We start from the raw sequence: 16,215 nt of genomic DNA, 5'->3' as shown, positions 1-16,215 counted from the left end.
TTCGGCCTTAGTGATGCGTTTTGGGGCCAGGGGTTTTCTTTTTAAAAAAAATTTTTTAACATTTTAGTAAAATCATGTATTTCATAAACTTATTTTTAATTGTATTAATATGCATGTAATGCATATACTTTTATGTATGTAAATACATTTCAGGTTACTCAATTATCAGTATTCAGGTTACCCCTAAGTAACCAGCACTCAGATCAAGAAACAGAACATTAACAACATCCAGACCCTCCTGTCCTGCCCACATCTAGTCACTGCTCCCTTCACAGATGAACGTTGTCTTCTAACACTGTATGTTAGCATGGCCAGTTAGGAACTCTTATAGCATGTGTCTTTTGTGAAGCATTTGCTGTTTGTAAACATAATTATAATGTTATATTTTTAATGTGATAATATATAACATTTTATATCAAATATTCACTTAGTTTAAATTTTCATATTTATCTCATAAAGCTCTTTTTATAGGTGGTTTGTTCAAATTGGGATCCAGACAAGGTCCACTTGTCGCATCTGGTTAATATGTCTGTTAACATATGTTTTCCTAAGATATGTTTTATCTTTGTTACCTCTCTTTTTTTCCATCTTGTCATCCATTCGTGAAGAAATCGGCTCCCCCCACCTCTTTTGAATAGACAAGAACAATTTATTATACTAAGAAATAAAAGTTACCTTATAGCCTGATTCATATTTATCACAATGAATATTTATTCTGTGCTCTAGATTAATTAGATACAAAAGGTAGGCTGCCCACAGAAATAATTACATTACTCAAGCCTAATAGAAGGTATGAGAAGGGAGTTTTCAACTAGCTTTAGCAGAGAGGAATTACAGAGGGTTATGGGAAACCATGCAGGAAAGGACTGCAATACCACCAGCTCTCAGTAGCTTAAAGGTTGATGTGAGGCTTCAGCTCTCTGTCCCTCTCCACGCACATGTGAGGCACAACCTAGGACCAGTGGTGGCAGACCTAGAACAGTTTTTTTTCATCGTCATTTATTTACGGAAGCAATCAGGTCATTCGTCTGGATTATGCCGATTGCATCCCCATGACTGGTGTTTAACACGTTTTCCCTTCTTTATTTCTTGTGAACTGGTAGTTTATCCCATGACTTATTTTTACCTTTACTTTATAAAAATGTAAGTGTTTATAACATTTTGTAACTATTGAGAAAAAAAGAAAAGAAATGGTATGGCTTACCTCCAGTTTTACTATCAAGATATAATAGCCACTGTCAACAAGTGATTTGGCCACAGAACTCCCCTTGTTGTTCTTTTTGTTGTTGTTGTTTTAATACCTACTAATATCCATTACTCTGAAGAATACATTTGGAAATTCTTCCCTCATGTTTAAGAACAATATTACTGCACCAGATCTTAAAAGATCCTTTCAAGACAGAGAATTGCTAGTAAATCTTTTTATGATGGGAAATAAAATTAGCTATTTTACATGTTTTAGACCTTAAAACTGAACACATTCTTGTATTTTTTTAATGTTTATTATTTTTGAGAGAGAGAGAAAGACAGCACAAGCTGGGGAGGGACAGAGAGAGAGGGAGACACAGAATCCGAAGCAGGCTCCTGGCTCTGAGCTGTCCACACAGAGCCTGACACGGGGCTCGAACTCACAAACCGCAAGATCATGACCTGAGTCGAAGTCGGCACTTAACCTACTGAGCCACCCAGGCGCCCCCACAATCTTGGATTTTAAACATGGAAAAATAGAAACAGCGAAATGGTAATGACAAATAATTGGAATGCCTGTATGCACAAAGCGCTTCCTCAGTGAGTAGTGAGTGAACACCCCTAGCATGTGGGGATCTGTAGGATTAGAGCACATGTCCTTAGGTTTGTACTCAAAACAAACCTAAAAGCATCTTTTCACTATTTATTTGGTTTATTTCTTAAATTACTATTTTAAACAGAACAGTTTGACATTTTATCAGAGGATTTATGAAAGTGAAAGATTTTCATAGCCTTTGTCATTAATTGTAATGGTTTTGCTTTTTGTTTTTTAATCATGAGCAGGATCCCTGTCGAAGTTTGCCCTACCTGGGAAGTCAGAAGTGGCATCTTCCTGCAACACAAGTAATACAAATATCTTCCAGAACTATGCAATGGAGGTATGATTTGAATCAAAAGAGCATCTTCCTGTACTACTTATACTACTTAGAAAACTTCTGTTTCTTAAGTATTCGTGGCTTGGGGTAGAGTAACTGAAAAGTTAAACAGAGCATCTGAAAATTTCAGAACGTATATGGCACCTGAATAAACTGAAAGTATCCAGTTCTTCAGAACACTGAAGTCCTACTGCTTTACCTTTTTAGAAAAGTCCCATGCTTCCTTTGCATTTATTAACATATAAAAGCATTTTCATTTTCAGTATTTCTAGTTATCCCTTGTTATATGTATGTTCCCTTTGAATTAAAAAAAAATTGTTTTAATGTTGATTTATTTTTGAGAGAGAGAGCATGCGAGGACAGGAGGGGCAGAGAGAGAGGGAGACAAAGAATCCAAAGCAGGCTCCAGGCTCTGACTGTCAGCACACAGCTGGATGAGGGGCTCGAACCCACAAACCACGAGATCATGACCTGAGCCAAAGTCGGACACTCAACCAACTGAGCCACCCAAGCTCCCCTGTTCCCTTTAAATTTTTATTTTACATCTGAATCCCTTACAAACCAGCTTTGCTGTGCAAGCACGTGGCATAGCAGTGTTGAAGAGGGGCATGGAGCAGTTTAGCATTTGTGTGCATTTTTCCATCATGTTTTTCATTCTTTGTGTCGGTTTGACGTGAATAACTGTTCAATATGCTTCTTGTATGTCCTATTTGCTCAGAAGGAAAAAGTTACACTTTTACACTTTAAAAATTGTCCTTAAGTTTTAAAAATGTTTTTAGTGTTTATTTTGAGAGAGAGAGAGAGAGAGAGAGAGAGAGAGAGAGAACGGGGGAGGGGCAGAGAGAGAGGGTGACACAGAATCCGAAGCAGGCTCCAGGCTCCGAACTGTCAGCACAGAGGCCAGCACGGGGCCTGAACCCATGAACCATGAGATCAGGAGCAGAAGTTGGACGCTTAACCGACTGAGCCACCCAGGTGCCCTGTCCCTAATTTTTGTGTAAAAGTTACTTCCAAATACATTTGTGAGTGTTGTTGCTTTTCTAAGCCAATTGGCATAAATTTGGAAAATAGATTCGCATGTGGCTGGAAAATAAATGATGAGCACTGGTATTACAATTGGCAAAGTTTCTGATGGCTTCAGGAATTTCCATATTGTAATCACAGCATTTACATTTATCTATAGCAACACTTTTTTTTTTTTTTTTTGAGAGAGTGCACATGCTTGCGCAAGCCAGTGGGGAGGGGCAGGGGGGAAGAGAGAGAGAGAGAGAGAGAGAGAGAGAGAATAAGCAGACCCCATGCTCAGTGCGGGCTCTATCTCATGAACCTGAGCCAAAATCAAGTGTCAGACACTTAACTGAGCCACCCAGGTGCCCCTTGTTGCCGTTTTTAATTTCCAGTCTATCATGGCTAATAGTCTTATAAAATATGGTATGTTGATCACAAACTTAAATATTGAAGCAATGACCAGTTCTTTGAAAGTTTCTAAGTCCTCTTCTTAGTTTCTTTACTTACCCCTAACCACTAAGAGTTTGTGGACCCACACTTGTCTGGTGACCACACTGTGAGTAGCACACAGATTCATAATGTGTAAGTACATGTACTGATTTGGAGTATTAGCAAATTAGTGTTTGGGTTCACTTTTTCATTAATAAAGCCACGGCAGGCTTAACATTAATTATAATGGTAAAAATGCTTACTTAAGTGCAAGGTTCCCTTGAGGTAAAAATTTTGAAATAGATTTAGCTGAAATAGTGAAAGATGAGTATATTATATAATACACTGAATGTAATCTATTTTTTCTTTTGTTTGTAACTTCTGAATCCTTCTGAGTTTTAGTTTTCCAGTAGATTTATGGATTGAAATAATTTTTAATTCATAATATCTCCCACAGGCTCACTTTATAATGCTGTTTTCTCCCATAGGTCCTTATCTCAAGTTGCTCTCGGTGTAGAACTTGCGATTGTCTTGTCCATGATGAGGAAATCATGGCTGGCTGGACAGCAGATGATTCAAATCTCAATACTACATGCCCGTTTTGTGGCAATCTTTTCTTGCCTTTTCTGAATATTGAAATAAGAGATTTAAGACGACCTGGAAGGTAATGATTTATGCTTTCTCTTTCCTTCATGTTTAAGGATCATATTGCCCAGAATATTTCTTTTCTCAAGAAGTTCCTTTGATTCACATTGCAGGTACTTCCTGAAGTCAAGCCCATCTACAGAAAATATGCATTTTCCATCCTCCTTTTCAAGTCAGACAAGGCAGTCTTGTATCTCAACATCAGCCACTGGTCTTGACACATCTGTTATCTCTGTTCAAGGGAATTTTGATCTCAATAGGTAACTATGATTATGGGGAACTATATTTTAACAACCTATATTACACGTTTCTGAAAACGACAGAAAAATCAGCTGAACATGTAAAATTTCTGTGTATAATAGATTCGTAATCAATCTTAAATTTTTATACCTCGTTAAAAGATTATTAAACTCTCTAAAAACCTAAATGTTTGGGGTGCCTGGGTGACTCATTTGGTTGAGTGTCTGACTCTGGGTTTCAGCTTGGATCATGATCTCAAGGTTTGTAGGTTCAAGCCCTGAGTTAGGCTCTCTGCTGTCAGTGAGGAGTCTGCTTCAGATCCTCTGTCCCTCTCTCTCTGCCTGCCCTCGCTCTCTCTCAAAAATAAAATAAACATTTATTTATTTATTTATTTGGTCACTAGCAATTTCAACTTTTTATTCTACCAGTTTAACATCAGAGGAAAGAGAGCAACTCCTTTTTTGGGGGCGGGGATGAGTAGGGGGTGGTAAGAGCTTTCTTGATACATAATGCACACATTAAAGTTCCCCCACTTAACATTCTCCCATTTATATAAACCAAAGGTTTTTAGTATATTATTCACAGAGTTATACAACCATCAACACAGTTGGGAACAAAAAAATAAACATTTAAAAAAGAAAACCTAAATGTTTAAATAGTTATGGTTTATGCTTTATGAATCCCCAGAGTTTAAGCTGTGTAATTCTTTTTATTATTTTTTTAGACAGAGTGCGAGTGGAGGAGAGGGGACAGAGAGAGAGAGAAAGAGAGGAAAAGTACAGAGCCCAACATGGGTCTTGATACCCCAACCCTGAGATCATGACCTGAGCCAAAATCAAGAGCCAAATGCTCAACTGACTGAGCCACCCAGGTGCCCCTAAGCTGTATAATTCTTCTATGATAATGTTTACTAGTGTTTTAAAAGTAAAAATTCTAGGGGTACCCAGCTGGCTCAGTCAGTGGAGCCTATGACTCTTGATCTTGGGGTTGTGTGTTTGAGCCCCATTATTGGGTGTAGAAATTACATAAAATTGTTTAGACAATTTTAAAAATTACAAAAATGAAAGTAAAAATTCTAGGGGCACCTGACTGGCTCAGTCAGTAGAACAAGTGACTCTTGATCTCAGGGTGGTGAGTTCAAGCCACCCCATGTTGGGCATAGCACCTTCTTAAAAAAAAGTAAAAATTCTGTAGAACACTTGAAGTTTACAGTGAACATCTTTCTCTTATCCCTTGTCTCTTCAGGAATTAAATGAGTACTAACTTACTTCTACTTTGGAATATTTAATAATCTGAGAAAACATTTGGAGCTGCTAGAGGAACTGTAAAATCAAACTAACACTTATACAGTAAGCCTAATATAAGTCAATTTACACTGAAAACAAATGCAGAAATCGACTCCATTTTGGAGGCGTGCCAGATACCCAATCTATATAGCTGGGCAGGTTGAGTCATATAGGTAACTGCATGTGCAAGAGAAAGTGCCTGCAGAGTACTGGTAGGCTGGCATGACCTGTTTGATCCTGAGTGCTTAGGCAGCAAACTCACAAATCTGTGTGCGCATCTTCTCTCATGATACGTTAAGTACAGCCCTTTCTCTGACTGAGACTAACTTGTAACTAGCTTGTGACTCCTGAAGTAAGAGGTGCCTATTTTCTCTGCTTTGTATCCTCTGGGCCTGCTGTGGCTCCTGCTGTGATTAGAATTGTCCACTAGGGGCGCCTGGGTGGCTTAGTTAGTTAAGCATCTGACTCTTCAGTTCAGTTCAGGTCAGGATCTCAGGGTTTGTGAGTTTGAGCCCCACATCAGGTTTAGCGCAGAGCCTGCTTGGGATTCTTTATCTCTTTCCCACTCCCTCTGCCCCTCCCCTTCTCATGCTCTCTCTCTCTCTCAAAATAAGTAAATAAATAAATAAATATTTTTTTAAAAGCTGTCCACTAAATGTTTTTAATAAGTGAATAACTTTTGAGTATTTAAAGTTCTCTGGAAACTTAACATGATCAGACTACTTAAAAGGGGCACCTGGGCGGCTCCGGTGGTTAAGATCTGACTTCAGCTCAGGTCTTGATCTCCCAGTTCGTGGGTTTGACCCTGTGATATATATATGATATATATTATATCATATTATATATATTTCTGTTTTATATATATATAAAATATGTGTGTGTATGTATATATATATATACATATATATGTGTGTGTATATATATATATATGTATATATATATATCCATATCCTGTTTACCAGATGCAGCTGAAGTAACATCTTTCCTTTGATAACTTTGCTGCATATCCAGTTCTGATACTAAAGAGCTGGTCTTTCTGAATAAAAGTAAATCTAAAGAATGATGTGCTTTTTTTCTTTTGTCAATGCCGAAGCAAATCTAAACTGCTGGAAAATACATGTGCCCGAAGTATTCAGATCCCTGCTGATAGATCAAAAACAGCTGTGTCAAAATGTCCACTATTTCCAATGGCCAGGAGTGTTAGTACTTATGGCCCCTTGGATAAGGAAGACCCTGGAGGGCAGAAACTCATTTCTACAGGCAGCCTGCCAACTACTTTACAAGGAGCTACAGTATGTATTTTGGTGTCTTTTTAAATTTGGACATTGATGATTTACATATGATTTTGTTCCCTTTGTCCTAAATAGCCTTACAGGCTTCAATTTTGTAATTCTCAAGAAGAGTTTCTAGTCTCATGATACAATTATAGTATATTTCCATTTATATGGAAATTATTGACAGGAATTGTTTTGTTTTTTAATTGATTTAGTGTCACCAATCTTGTATTTTCTATTTATGTTTTTTATTTATTCAACAGGATTCTTTAGGATTAGAGTGGCATCTCCCAAGTCCAGATCCTATCACTGTTCCCTATCTTAGTCCTTTAGTGGTATGGAAGGAACTCGAAAGCTTATTGGAAAATGAAGGTGATCATGCCATAACAGTGGCAGACTTTGTGGACCATCATCCAATTGTGTTTTGGAACCTGGTGTGGTATTTTAGACGTCTTGACTTACCCAGTAATTTACCTGGATTGATTCTTTCTTCTGAGCACTGTAACAAGTATTCAAAGGTATGAAAATGAAAATTCAATCTAAAAGGCAATGCTATCATCACCATTGGAATATTTGCATATTCCTAATGACCAAAAAAGTATTTTTATGCTAAATATTTTAAATAATTATCGGAATCATTAGATCAATAAAATGTCTTAGTCATATTTACAGATAATTTTTCTTCTCACAGCCTAGCTAGCAGTAAGACAAGATCATGTTTTTAGACTCCTTGTAAAATTTACACAGAATGGGCTGTGTTTTCATCATAGCCTCAAGAAGAAACTGTAAATGGCTTTTATGAGAAGAGTCTGTGAGTTGGCCCCACTCATGTCTCCTACCTCCTTCAAAAACGAGCCTTACACGTTTTTAGGAGGATGTCTATAATTCCTTTTTCAGCCATGTGCTACCATTCTTTTCAGTCCTTTAGTCTGAGTTTTTGCTTAACATTTAGATAGGTTGTTATATGTTTACTTGTATTTTTGATATATTGTCCTATAAAAGTGTTTTACTTCTTCATATGTATCACCACCACTAAATCGCCAAGTTTCTACATTCAGGAACTTTTTCTGCCTACTTGTATTCATGTCTGTGATGGTGCATGTGCTCTGGATTTTCAGTACATGATGAAGGAATGACCAAGAGGTTATCTCAGTGAGTTATCTAGGGTAGGGTCTTGGACTGATGTATCATGAGGCTCCTGGATTCCTTTTTCTGTGGACCCCTCAATCATAAGCTGGTCAGGATTAGACCTTCATGGCACCCTTTCTTACTGATCTCAGTCCTTAGTTAAATCTGTTACTTTAGAGATCATTAGCTTCTTGGCTGATCTTCCTTCAGTAGAGACAAAATGCATACAAACCAATCATTTTCTGTTCTCTTTTCTCTCTTGCACACATTTGTCCTAAAAAGTATTTGTAAGGATCATTAATGAATATCTGTTGGTTCTTCAACACAGATTCCTCGCCACTGTATGTCTGAAGATAGTAAATATGTTTTAATACAGATGTTATGGGACAATATGAAATTACATCAGGATCCGGGACAGCCCTTGTACATCCTCTGGAATGCCCACAGTAAGTACTGTCACAGAATGCTGAATTTGTTCATATGAGAGTGATCTCTACTTGTTTTACAAGCCTAAACTAATGTATAATAACATTTATTTTACTATACTACTTTTTGTCTTACAGGTCAAAATCGTACTCTTTTATTTGAGAGTGAGTGTTAAGTTTGATGTTTTTAGTGCTATCTTCCGTGGAGGTCAAGGGTTTTTTTGTTTTTTTGGTTTTGTTTCTTGAGTGGTGCTTTGTATGTGCTGAAGGGGTTATGTTTTGTGGAGTTTGCTTTTAGCACATTGCTTGTCCCAGCTGCTTCTTTTTACACATTTGTTTCCATCCCAAGCTGCTGATTTACAATTTCCTCCAGGGGCTGTATTAAGGAAAACAGCACTTTTAGTTTTTGTCTGAGGCCACAGAAAGCTTTAGGCCTATTTTTATCATTATATGTCTTATTTTTTTTCCCTTTTCTTTTCTTTCTTCATTCTTAGATTTCTGTTCCTTTATCTATTGCCCTTAATTTGTTTTGGGGGCTTTGTAACTTCTTTCATAACTGTCAGTTGCTGCTTAATTATGTTGTCCTTTATACACATTTTCCTTCATTTGCTCTTTTGTTCTTTTGTAGCCCAAAAGTATCCAATGGTCCATTTATTGCAAAAAGGTGATAATTCATTTAACCAGGAACTATTGAAAAATATGGTAAAAAGCATTAAAATGAATGATGTCTATGGACCAATGAGTCAGATTTTAGAGACCCTGAATAAATGCCCTCATTTTAAAAGACAGAGGTAAGTCTGTCTTAAATGAATGTATTGTTCCTCCAAGCAGATTCCTGTTACTGGCTTAGTAATTTGTTTGATTATTTCACGCTTAAATTAGCATAAATATTTTGTACAGAATATAGAGACCAATGAGTAATATTATCTTCTCCACTCCTTTTCCCCCCCTAGGAGTTTATATAGAGAAATACTATTTCTCTCGCTTGTGGCACTGGGAAGAGAAAACATTGATATAGGTAATCAGCATGATATCTAACATGTAATATTTATAGATCATGATACTGTTTTCAAATTATTTTTATATTGATAGTCTTTATTATTTTTATATTAAATTATACTAATATTATATAATATATATTAATATTAGAAGAATTCTTTCTTTGATTTTTTAAATTTTAATGTAATAAATAGATACTTTGATACTTTGGTCACGTTAGTGATAGTAATGTTAAATGATAAAAGCTAACATTTTTTGAAGGCTTATTCTGTGCCTTACACTGTAGGAAGTACTTCCCATGTATTATCCTGATAATTCTCCCCAAAGCCATATGAGATAGGTACTGTTACCGTTTCTGTGTTATTAGTGAGGCATCTGAGGATCCAAGAGGTTAAGTAACTTGAACTTGGGTTTCACAATAAATAACAGAGCCCTATTTGAACCAAGCAGTTTTATAAAATTCTTTTTTTTTTTTTAATGTTTACTTATTTTTGAGAGAGAGACAGAGTGCAAGTGGGGGAGGGACAGAGAAAGAGAGAGGAAGACACAGAATCTGAAGCAGGCTCCAGGCTCTGAGCTGTTAGCACACATCCCGATTTGGGACTAGAACTAACAAAATGCGAGATCATGACCTGAGCCGAATTCAGACGCTTAACCAACTGAGCCACCCAGGCAGCCCTTGAATCAAGCAGTTCTAAATGCCCAGCCATGCTTTTAACAGTTGGGTCATATCACAAATAACATTAAGCTTGTTTCAGAAGGGATATAAGGTAGCTAAATATATATGTCAGGAGGTCCTAAACTTTTTTAACTGATCATCTCCTTCTCCCAGTTACTGTGCTTGACTTCCTTTTGGTTTCTAAGTCTCAGGAAAGGGCAGAAATAGCCCCCGACAGACAAAAAGAAGAAAGAGGTAGCTGTCAGGCATCGAGAGACTCAAGAGAGTTTTGGCGTTTTGTCTGGGAAATTCTAATGTGAATAAGTTGATGAAAATGATAATGATACATATAATTCACCTGACTTAAGTGGTATCTAACTTGGGTGCCCTACTTAATTAAACCCACTCCCGGTTAATGAGAGAGTATGCAACAGGCCATACCTTTTAGGTGATTGTATACTATCTTAACAAAATATATCTAGTTATTTAGTGCTAGTCAACACTTCAGTTGACTTTTAGAGTGCCCATGACGTTTGCCACAGATATTTATTAGTCTCATCAGAGTCATATACATACATATATCATTCATACATGTATCATACATATGTATATCATATGTATAGTAAGGTTAGGCCCTATTACAGGCTACTCAGCCAGACCTTAGGGAACATGAATAGAGAACAAGAGTACTCCCTGTGGTGCTGGCTTCCCAACAAGTTCACTAAAGGATGGGAAAGAGCAGGAATTAGTGAGTGAAGTAGAGGGCTTAGAGCAGCCATCCCTAACTGGGTCGCTCAAGAGGTTATCACGTGCCATCTCACCAAAGGTGACTCATATCATTGGGAATTGTCTGCTTTGATGCCAGGAGAGAAGTTGTTGAATCCAGAAGCCATGATGTGTATGGGTGAGATGGTGAGCATCTTACAGAATGGAATTATATGTTGGGGTTAAAAAAATTTTTTTTTGTACTCATTATCTAAAAGTATTAACCTTTATTTAGCACATTCTCCTGAAAAGCCAAATTTATTTAAAGTTTAAAGTCAATTTCCTGACCCCCTAAAATAATGCTGAGAGAGGGAAAGTGTAAAAGGCTTTTCTTTATCTCGGCAATCCGTCGTTTACTTTGTTCTAGCTAAGACCAGCATTGCCTGACCCCTGCAGTGATGGTGTTCAAGTTCCTTATCTTTGTATATTACCAGCACCCCTCCCCCAACCAGAGCGAAATTTGAAAATAGACAATTTGAATCCTCCTCTAGATCTGCTTGGAGATTATTATATAGGTTTACTGGTACCTTAAAGGAATTTACTATTTCATGAATTCAAGAGCTCTTTTCCTCTGACTGTCTGTAGGATTACAGACCTGATATCAGCTTCCTTTGCCAGTTGTTTGAAGGTTTCTGGAAGCATCTGGGTTCTATGGCCTCTCTTTTATGCCCTCACTGGGGGCAAAGCTCTTCACTGTCTATATATGTTGGGTGTCCCTCAAAAAACTATCACTTTCTGTGTAGACCAGAGTTGATGCCCAAGGCAATTTTAGAACCCAAGGGGAAGGATTGGAGACTAGAGCAATAATGGGAAAGAAAAGCAAGTGTGAAACAAACATAAATGAATAAGTAATTGGTATTAGGATGGACTGATGGATGGAGAATCTGGATGTTGAAGAATTAATTTATTGGAGGCTTCTGCAGAGATGTAGATTGGACTATGGGGAGAAGGTACCAAAAGTGCATTGTGACCAGGAAGGAGTGTGGAGAATGACAAGTTTGAAAATAAGGAAGGCTTCTGAGGAAATGACACTAGTTGACAATGTAGCCAGAATATCAATGGGGGAGAAAACAAACAAACTTTAAAGTTTGTAGGAAGACCCTGAGGTGAAAGGGCTGGCATTTTTGAGTAATGGAAAGGCCAGGGAAGACAGGGATCACAGAGAAAGGGTAGAGTGTGGGGTGAAATGAGTTTGGAAAAGCAGGCAGGAACTAGATTGTGCGGTGTCTGTAGGGTCTCCCAACTATCTTGGACTGAATTCTAAGGGCAGTGGGAAACATCTGGGGGATTTTTAAGCAGGAGAGAGACATAATCAAATATATGTTTTACCAGGATCTGTAGTCTGTGGAGAACAAATTGTGTGGGGACCCAGTAGATAGTGAAAGGGGCAATTAAGAAGCTAATGCAATAGTACAAGTGAAATTTACACAAGTGTGTTATTTTAAACAAAACCAATGTTTAAAGGACAAAGAGGGGCACCTGGCTGATCTTGGGGGTCATGAGTTCAAGCCCCCACATTGGGTGTAGAGACTGCTAAAAAATAATAAATAAACCTTTAAAAAATACAGAGAGACTGGTTTGATTAGAAAGAAAATAAATCTAAAAAAGAAAGAAAGATTTAAAAGCTAGGAATTGGAAAATTGGCCTTACACTAAAATGGCTTTTAAAAATTTTAGCTGTATAACAACAACAAAAAATTTAGCTATTAAAAAAAAAAATGTTTAGCTATAAATCTGAGCCCAGTAGAGATCAGTGTTTGGTATCTTTGCTTGGGAAAAAAAAAGTATGATGCAAAGAAATATAACCAGGGAACGTTGTACTCGAAAGTCACATTAAGTCATTGATTTTCCTAGTTGAAAGAAAGATGGAAAATTTTGGACAAGTTCTAATAATAATAGTAAAACTTAGAAGTAAGGACTATTTGGTGGAAAAGACTAACAGAAGTACAACTGTATTTAACCTGTAATTTTGTTTGTAAACAAATGTATGAATGTGTTGAGCTGCACTTTCCATTAGAAAGAGGAAAAGAATGAATGGATTCAAATTGCATCTAGGGAGTTTTGAGCAGAATGTTGTGAATATTTGCTTTTTAACTATGATGGTTGTGAAACATTGGAAATCATTAAAAATAAGAAATTTGACAAGTGATTCTGATGCTCAACTGGAAATTTAATAAGGTAGGAACTTCTATGTAAATACCTACATAACCTTCTACCTTAAGAAATAGAAAGGGGCGTCTGGGTGGCTCAGTTGATTAAGCGTCCAACTTCGGCTCAGGTCATGATCTCATAGTTTGTGGGTTCAAGTTCCGCGTTGGGCTCTGTGCTGACAGCTCAGAGCCTGGATCCTCCTTCGGATTCTGTGTCTACCTCTCTCTCTGCCCCTTCCATGCTCATGCTCTGTCTCTCTCTGTCTCTTGAAAAATGAGTAAACATTAAAAAATTTTAAAAAAAGAAAAAACCGTTTCCTTTGGGGTGCCTGGGTGGCTCAGTCGGTTAAACCTCTGACTTCGGCTCAGGTCATGATCTCGCGGTTTGTGAGTTCAAGCCCTGCGTCAGGCTCTGTGCTGACAGCTCAGAGCCTGGAGACTGCTTCGGACTGTGGCTCCGTCTCTCTCTGCCCCTCCCCTGCTCATGCTCTGTCTCTCTCTGTCTCAAAATAAATAAAACTTTAAACAAAAATTTTTTTAAGAACTAGAAAAAGAAGAGCAAATTAAACCCAAAGCAAGCAGAAGAAAGGAAATAATAAATACTACAGCAGAAATCAATAAAATAGAGAAAAAATAGAAAATATAGGGGAAAACAATTTTTAAAATAGAGAAACTCATCAAAATCAAAGTTGGTTCTTTGAAAAGAGCAATAAAATTAATCTTTGGTTAGACTAAGAGAAAAAGAGAGGACTCAAATTAATGAAATGAGGAATGAAAGGGGAGATATTCCTACCACCCTTCCAGAAATAAAAAGAATGATAAGGAAGTACAATTAATAACTATATGCCTACAAATTCAGTAACCCAGATAGGCAAATTCCTACAAAGATGTAAACTACAAAACTGACTCTAGAATAGAAACCCTTACTAGAGCTGTAATAAGTAAATAGATTGAGTTAATAATCAAAAAGCTTCCCAGAAAGAAAAACCCAGGACCAGATGGTGAATTCTATCAAATGTTTAAAGAAGGATTAACACCAATTGTGATGGACTGCATATTGGTGCCCTGCCCCTACTCCTATGTTAAAGCCTTAACGTGATGGTATTTGGAAGTAGGGCCCTAGGGAAGTAATAACATCATCCAGTTGGAGCCCCCACAATGGGGTAATATCCTTAAGAAGAGAGCTATCCCTCTCAGTCATGTAAGGATACAGGGAGAAGACAGCTGTTCGCAAACCAGGAAGAGCGCTCTAACCAGACGCCAGATCTGCTGTTGCCTTGATCTTAGACTTCCCAGCCTCCAGAACTGTGAGAAATAAATGTTCATCATTTAAGCCACCCAGCCTATGGTATCCTGTTATAGCAGCCTGAACTAAGACATTAATCCTTCACATACTCTTACAAAAGTAGAAGAAAAAGGAGCACTTCCTAACTCATTCTGTGAAGCTAATATTATAAGACAAAGACATCACAAGAAAAGAAAACTACAGAGCAATATCCCTTATTAATATAGGTGCAAAAATCCTCAACAAAATACTGGCAAATGAAATCCAGCAACATTTAGAAAGGATTTTGTTCCATGACCAACTGGGATTTATCCCAGGAATGCAATGTTGGTTCAATACACAAAACTCAATCAATGTGATATACCATATTATTGGAATAAAAGACACAAATTCTCTGGGGCACTTGGCTGGTTCAGTTGGTAGACCGTGCAGCTCTTGATTTGGGGGTTGTGAGTTCAAGCCCCATGTTGGTTATAGAGATAAATAAAATTATTAAAAAAAAAAAAAAGACACATGTCTCAGTAGATGCAGAAAAAGCATTTGGAAAAATCAGCAAACTAGGAATAGAAGGGAATGTCCTCAACTTGATAAAGGGCATTTATGAAAAACCCCAAATTAACACCATACTCGATGGTGAAAAACGGAAAGATTTTCCCTTAAGATCAGGAACAAGACAACATTGTATTAGAAGTTCTAGCCAAAGCAGCCAGGAAAGAAAAAGAAGTAAAAGGCATCCAAATTGGAAAGGAAGAAGTTAAGCTATCTCTATTCATAGATGACATGATCATATATATAGAAAATCCTAGATATTCCACACCAAAAGCAAAACAAAACAAAACCACCTAGATTGTTTGAGTTAATAAATGCTCTCAGCACGGTTGCAGGATAAAAGATAAAAGATACAAAACTCAGTCATATTTCTGTAACTAGCAATGCATAATCCAAATATTGAGAGCAATTCCATGTACAGTAGCATCAAAAAGAATAAAATAATTAGGAATTTGTTCAAACAAGGAGGTGAAAGACTTGTACAATGAAAACTGCAAAACGTTGTTGAAAGAAATTAGACATAAATAAATGAAAATACATCCCATTTTCATATACTTAGAAGACTAAAATTTTTAAGATATTAGTACTATCCAGAGCAACCTATAGATTAACGTGCAATCCCTATCAAAATCGTAATGATTTTTTTTTTTTGCAAAAATAGAAAAACATATCCTCGAATTTATATGGAATCTCAGAGGGACCTCAAGTAACCAAAATCTTAGAATAGACCTGGATGACTCACACTTATTGATTTCAAAACTTACTACAAAGCTACTGTAATCTAAACGGTGTGGTACTGGCATAAAGACAGACATGTAGACCAATGGAATTGAATAGAGAGCCCAGAAATAAGCCCTCATATATATGGTCAAATGATTTTTGACAATGGGGCCAAGAACACCATTGGGGAAAGGACAGTCATTTCGACAAATGATGCTGGCAAAACTGGATATCCATATGCAAAAGAATGAAGTTGGAACCCCTTGTAAAACAAATTAACTCAAAGGGAATGCAAGCTGGTACAGCCACTCTGGAAAACAGTATGGAAGTTCCTCAAAAAAATAAAAATAGAACTACCCTACAACCCAGCAATTGCACTACTAGGCATTTATACACGGGATACAGGTGTGCTGTTTTGAAGGGACACATGCACCCCCATGTTTATAGCAGCACTATCAACAATAGCCAAAGTATGGAAAGAGCCCAAATGTCCATCAATGGATGAATGGATAAAGAAGATGTGGTATGTGTG

The 16,215-nt window shown here is 37.2% G+C and overlaps 1 protein-coding gene across 6 annotated transcripts in view; it reads left to right on the top strand.

Annotated features, from left to right (window-relative positions):
* Positions 1-16,215, top strand: part of DENND4A (DENN domain containing 4A) — a 133,200-nt gene that overhangs the window by 112,292 nt on the left and 4,693 nt on the right. For 3 of the 6 annotated variants that reach the window (XM_040493009.1, XM_040493008.1, XM_040493012.1), the window contains 9 exons: positions 2,032-2,126; positions 4,049-4,224; positions 4,319-4,465; positions 6,825-7,023; positions 7,269-7,523; positions 8,462-8,579; positions 8,697-8,723; positions 9,187-9,349; positions 9,512-9,576. In XM_040493009.1, the coding sequence (XP_040348943.1) occupies positions 2,032-2,126; positions 4,049-4,224; positions 4,319-4,465; positions 6,825-7,023; positions 7,269-7,523; positions 8,462-8,579; positions 8,697-8,723; positions 9,187-9,349; positions 9,512-9,576 (1,245 nt within the window). The remainder of the gene's footprint in view (positions 1-2,031; positions 2,127-4,048; positions 4,225-4,318; positions 4,466-6,824; positions 7,024-7,268; positions 7,524-8,461; positions 8,580-8,696; positions 8,724-9,186; positions 9,350-9,511; positions 9,577-16,215) is intronic. The other 3 variants (XM_040493011.1, XM_040493010.1, XM_040493013.1) reach the window with 1 other exon arrangement.

Source organism: Herpailurus yagouaroundi, unplaced genomic scaffold (genome assembly GCF_014898765.1).
Source record: "Herpailurus yagouaroundi ecotype Mexico unplaced genomic scaffold, PumYag 184, whole genome shotgun sequence".
Classification (NCBI taxonomy): domain Eukaryota; kingdom Metazoa; phylum Chordata; class Mammalia; order Carnivora; family Felidae; genus Herpailurus; species Herpailurus yagouaroundi.
Note: the sequence above shows the minus strand (reverse complement) of the source record. Positions and strands in the feature narration are given on the sequence as shown.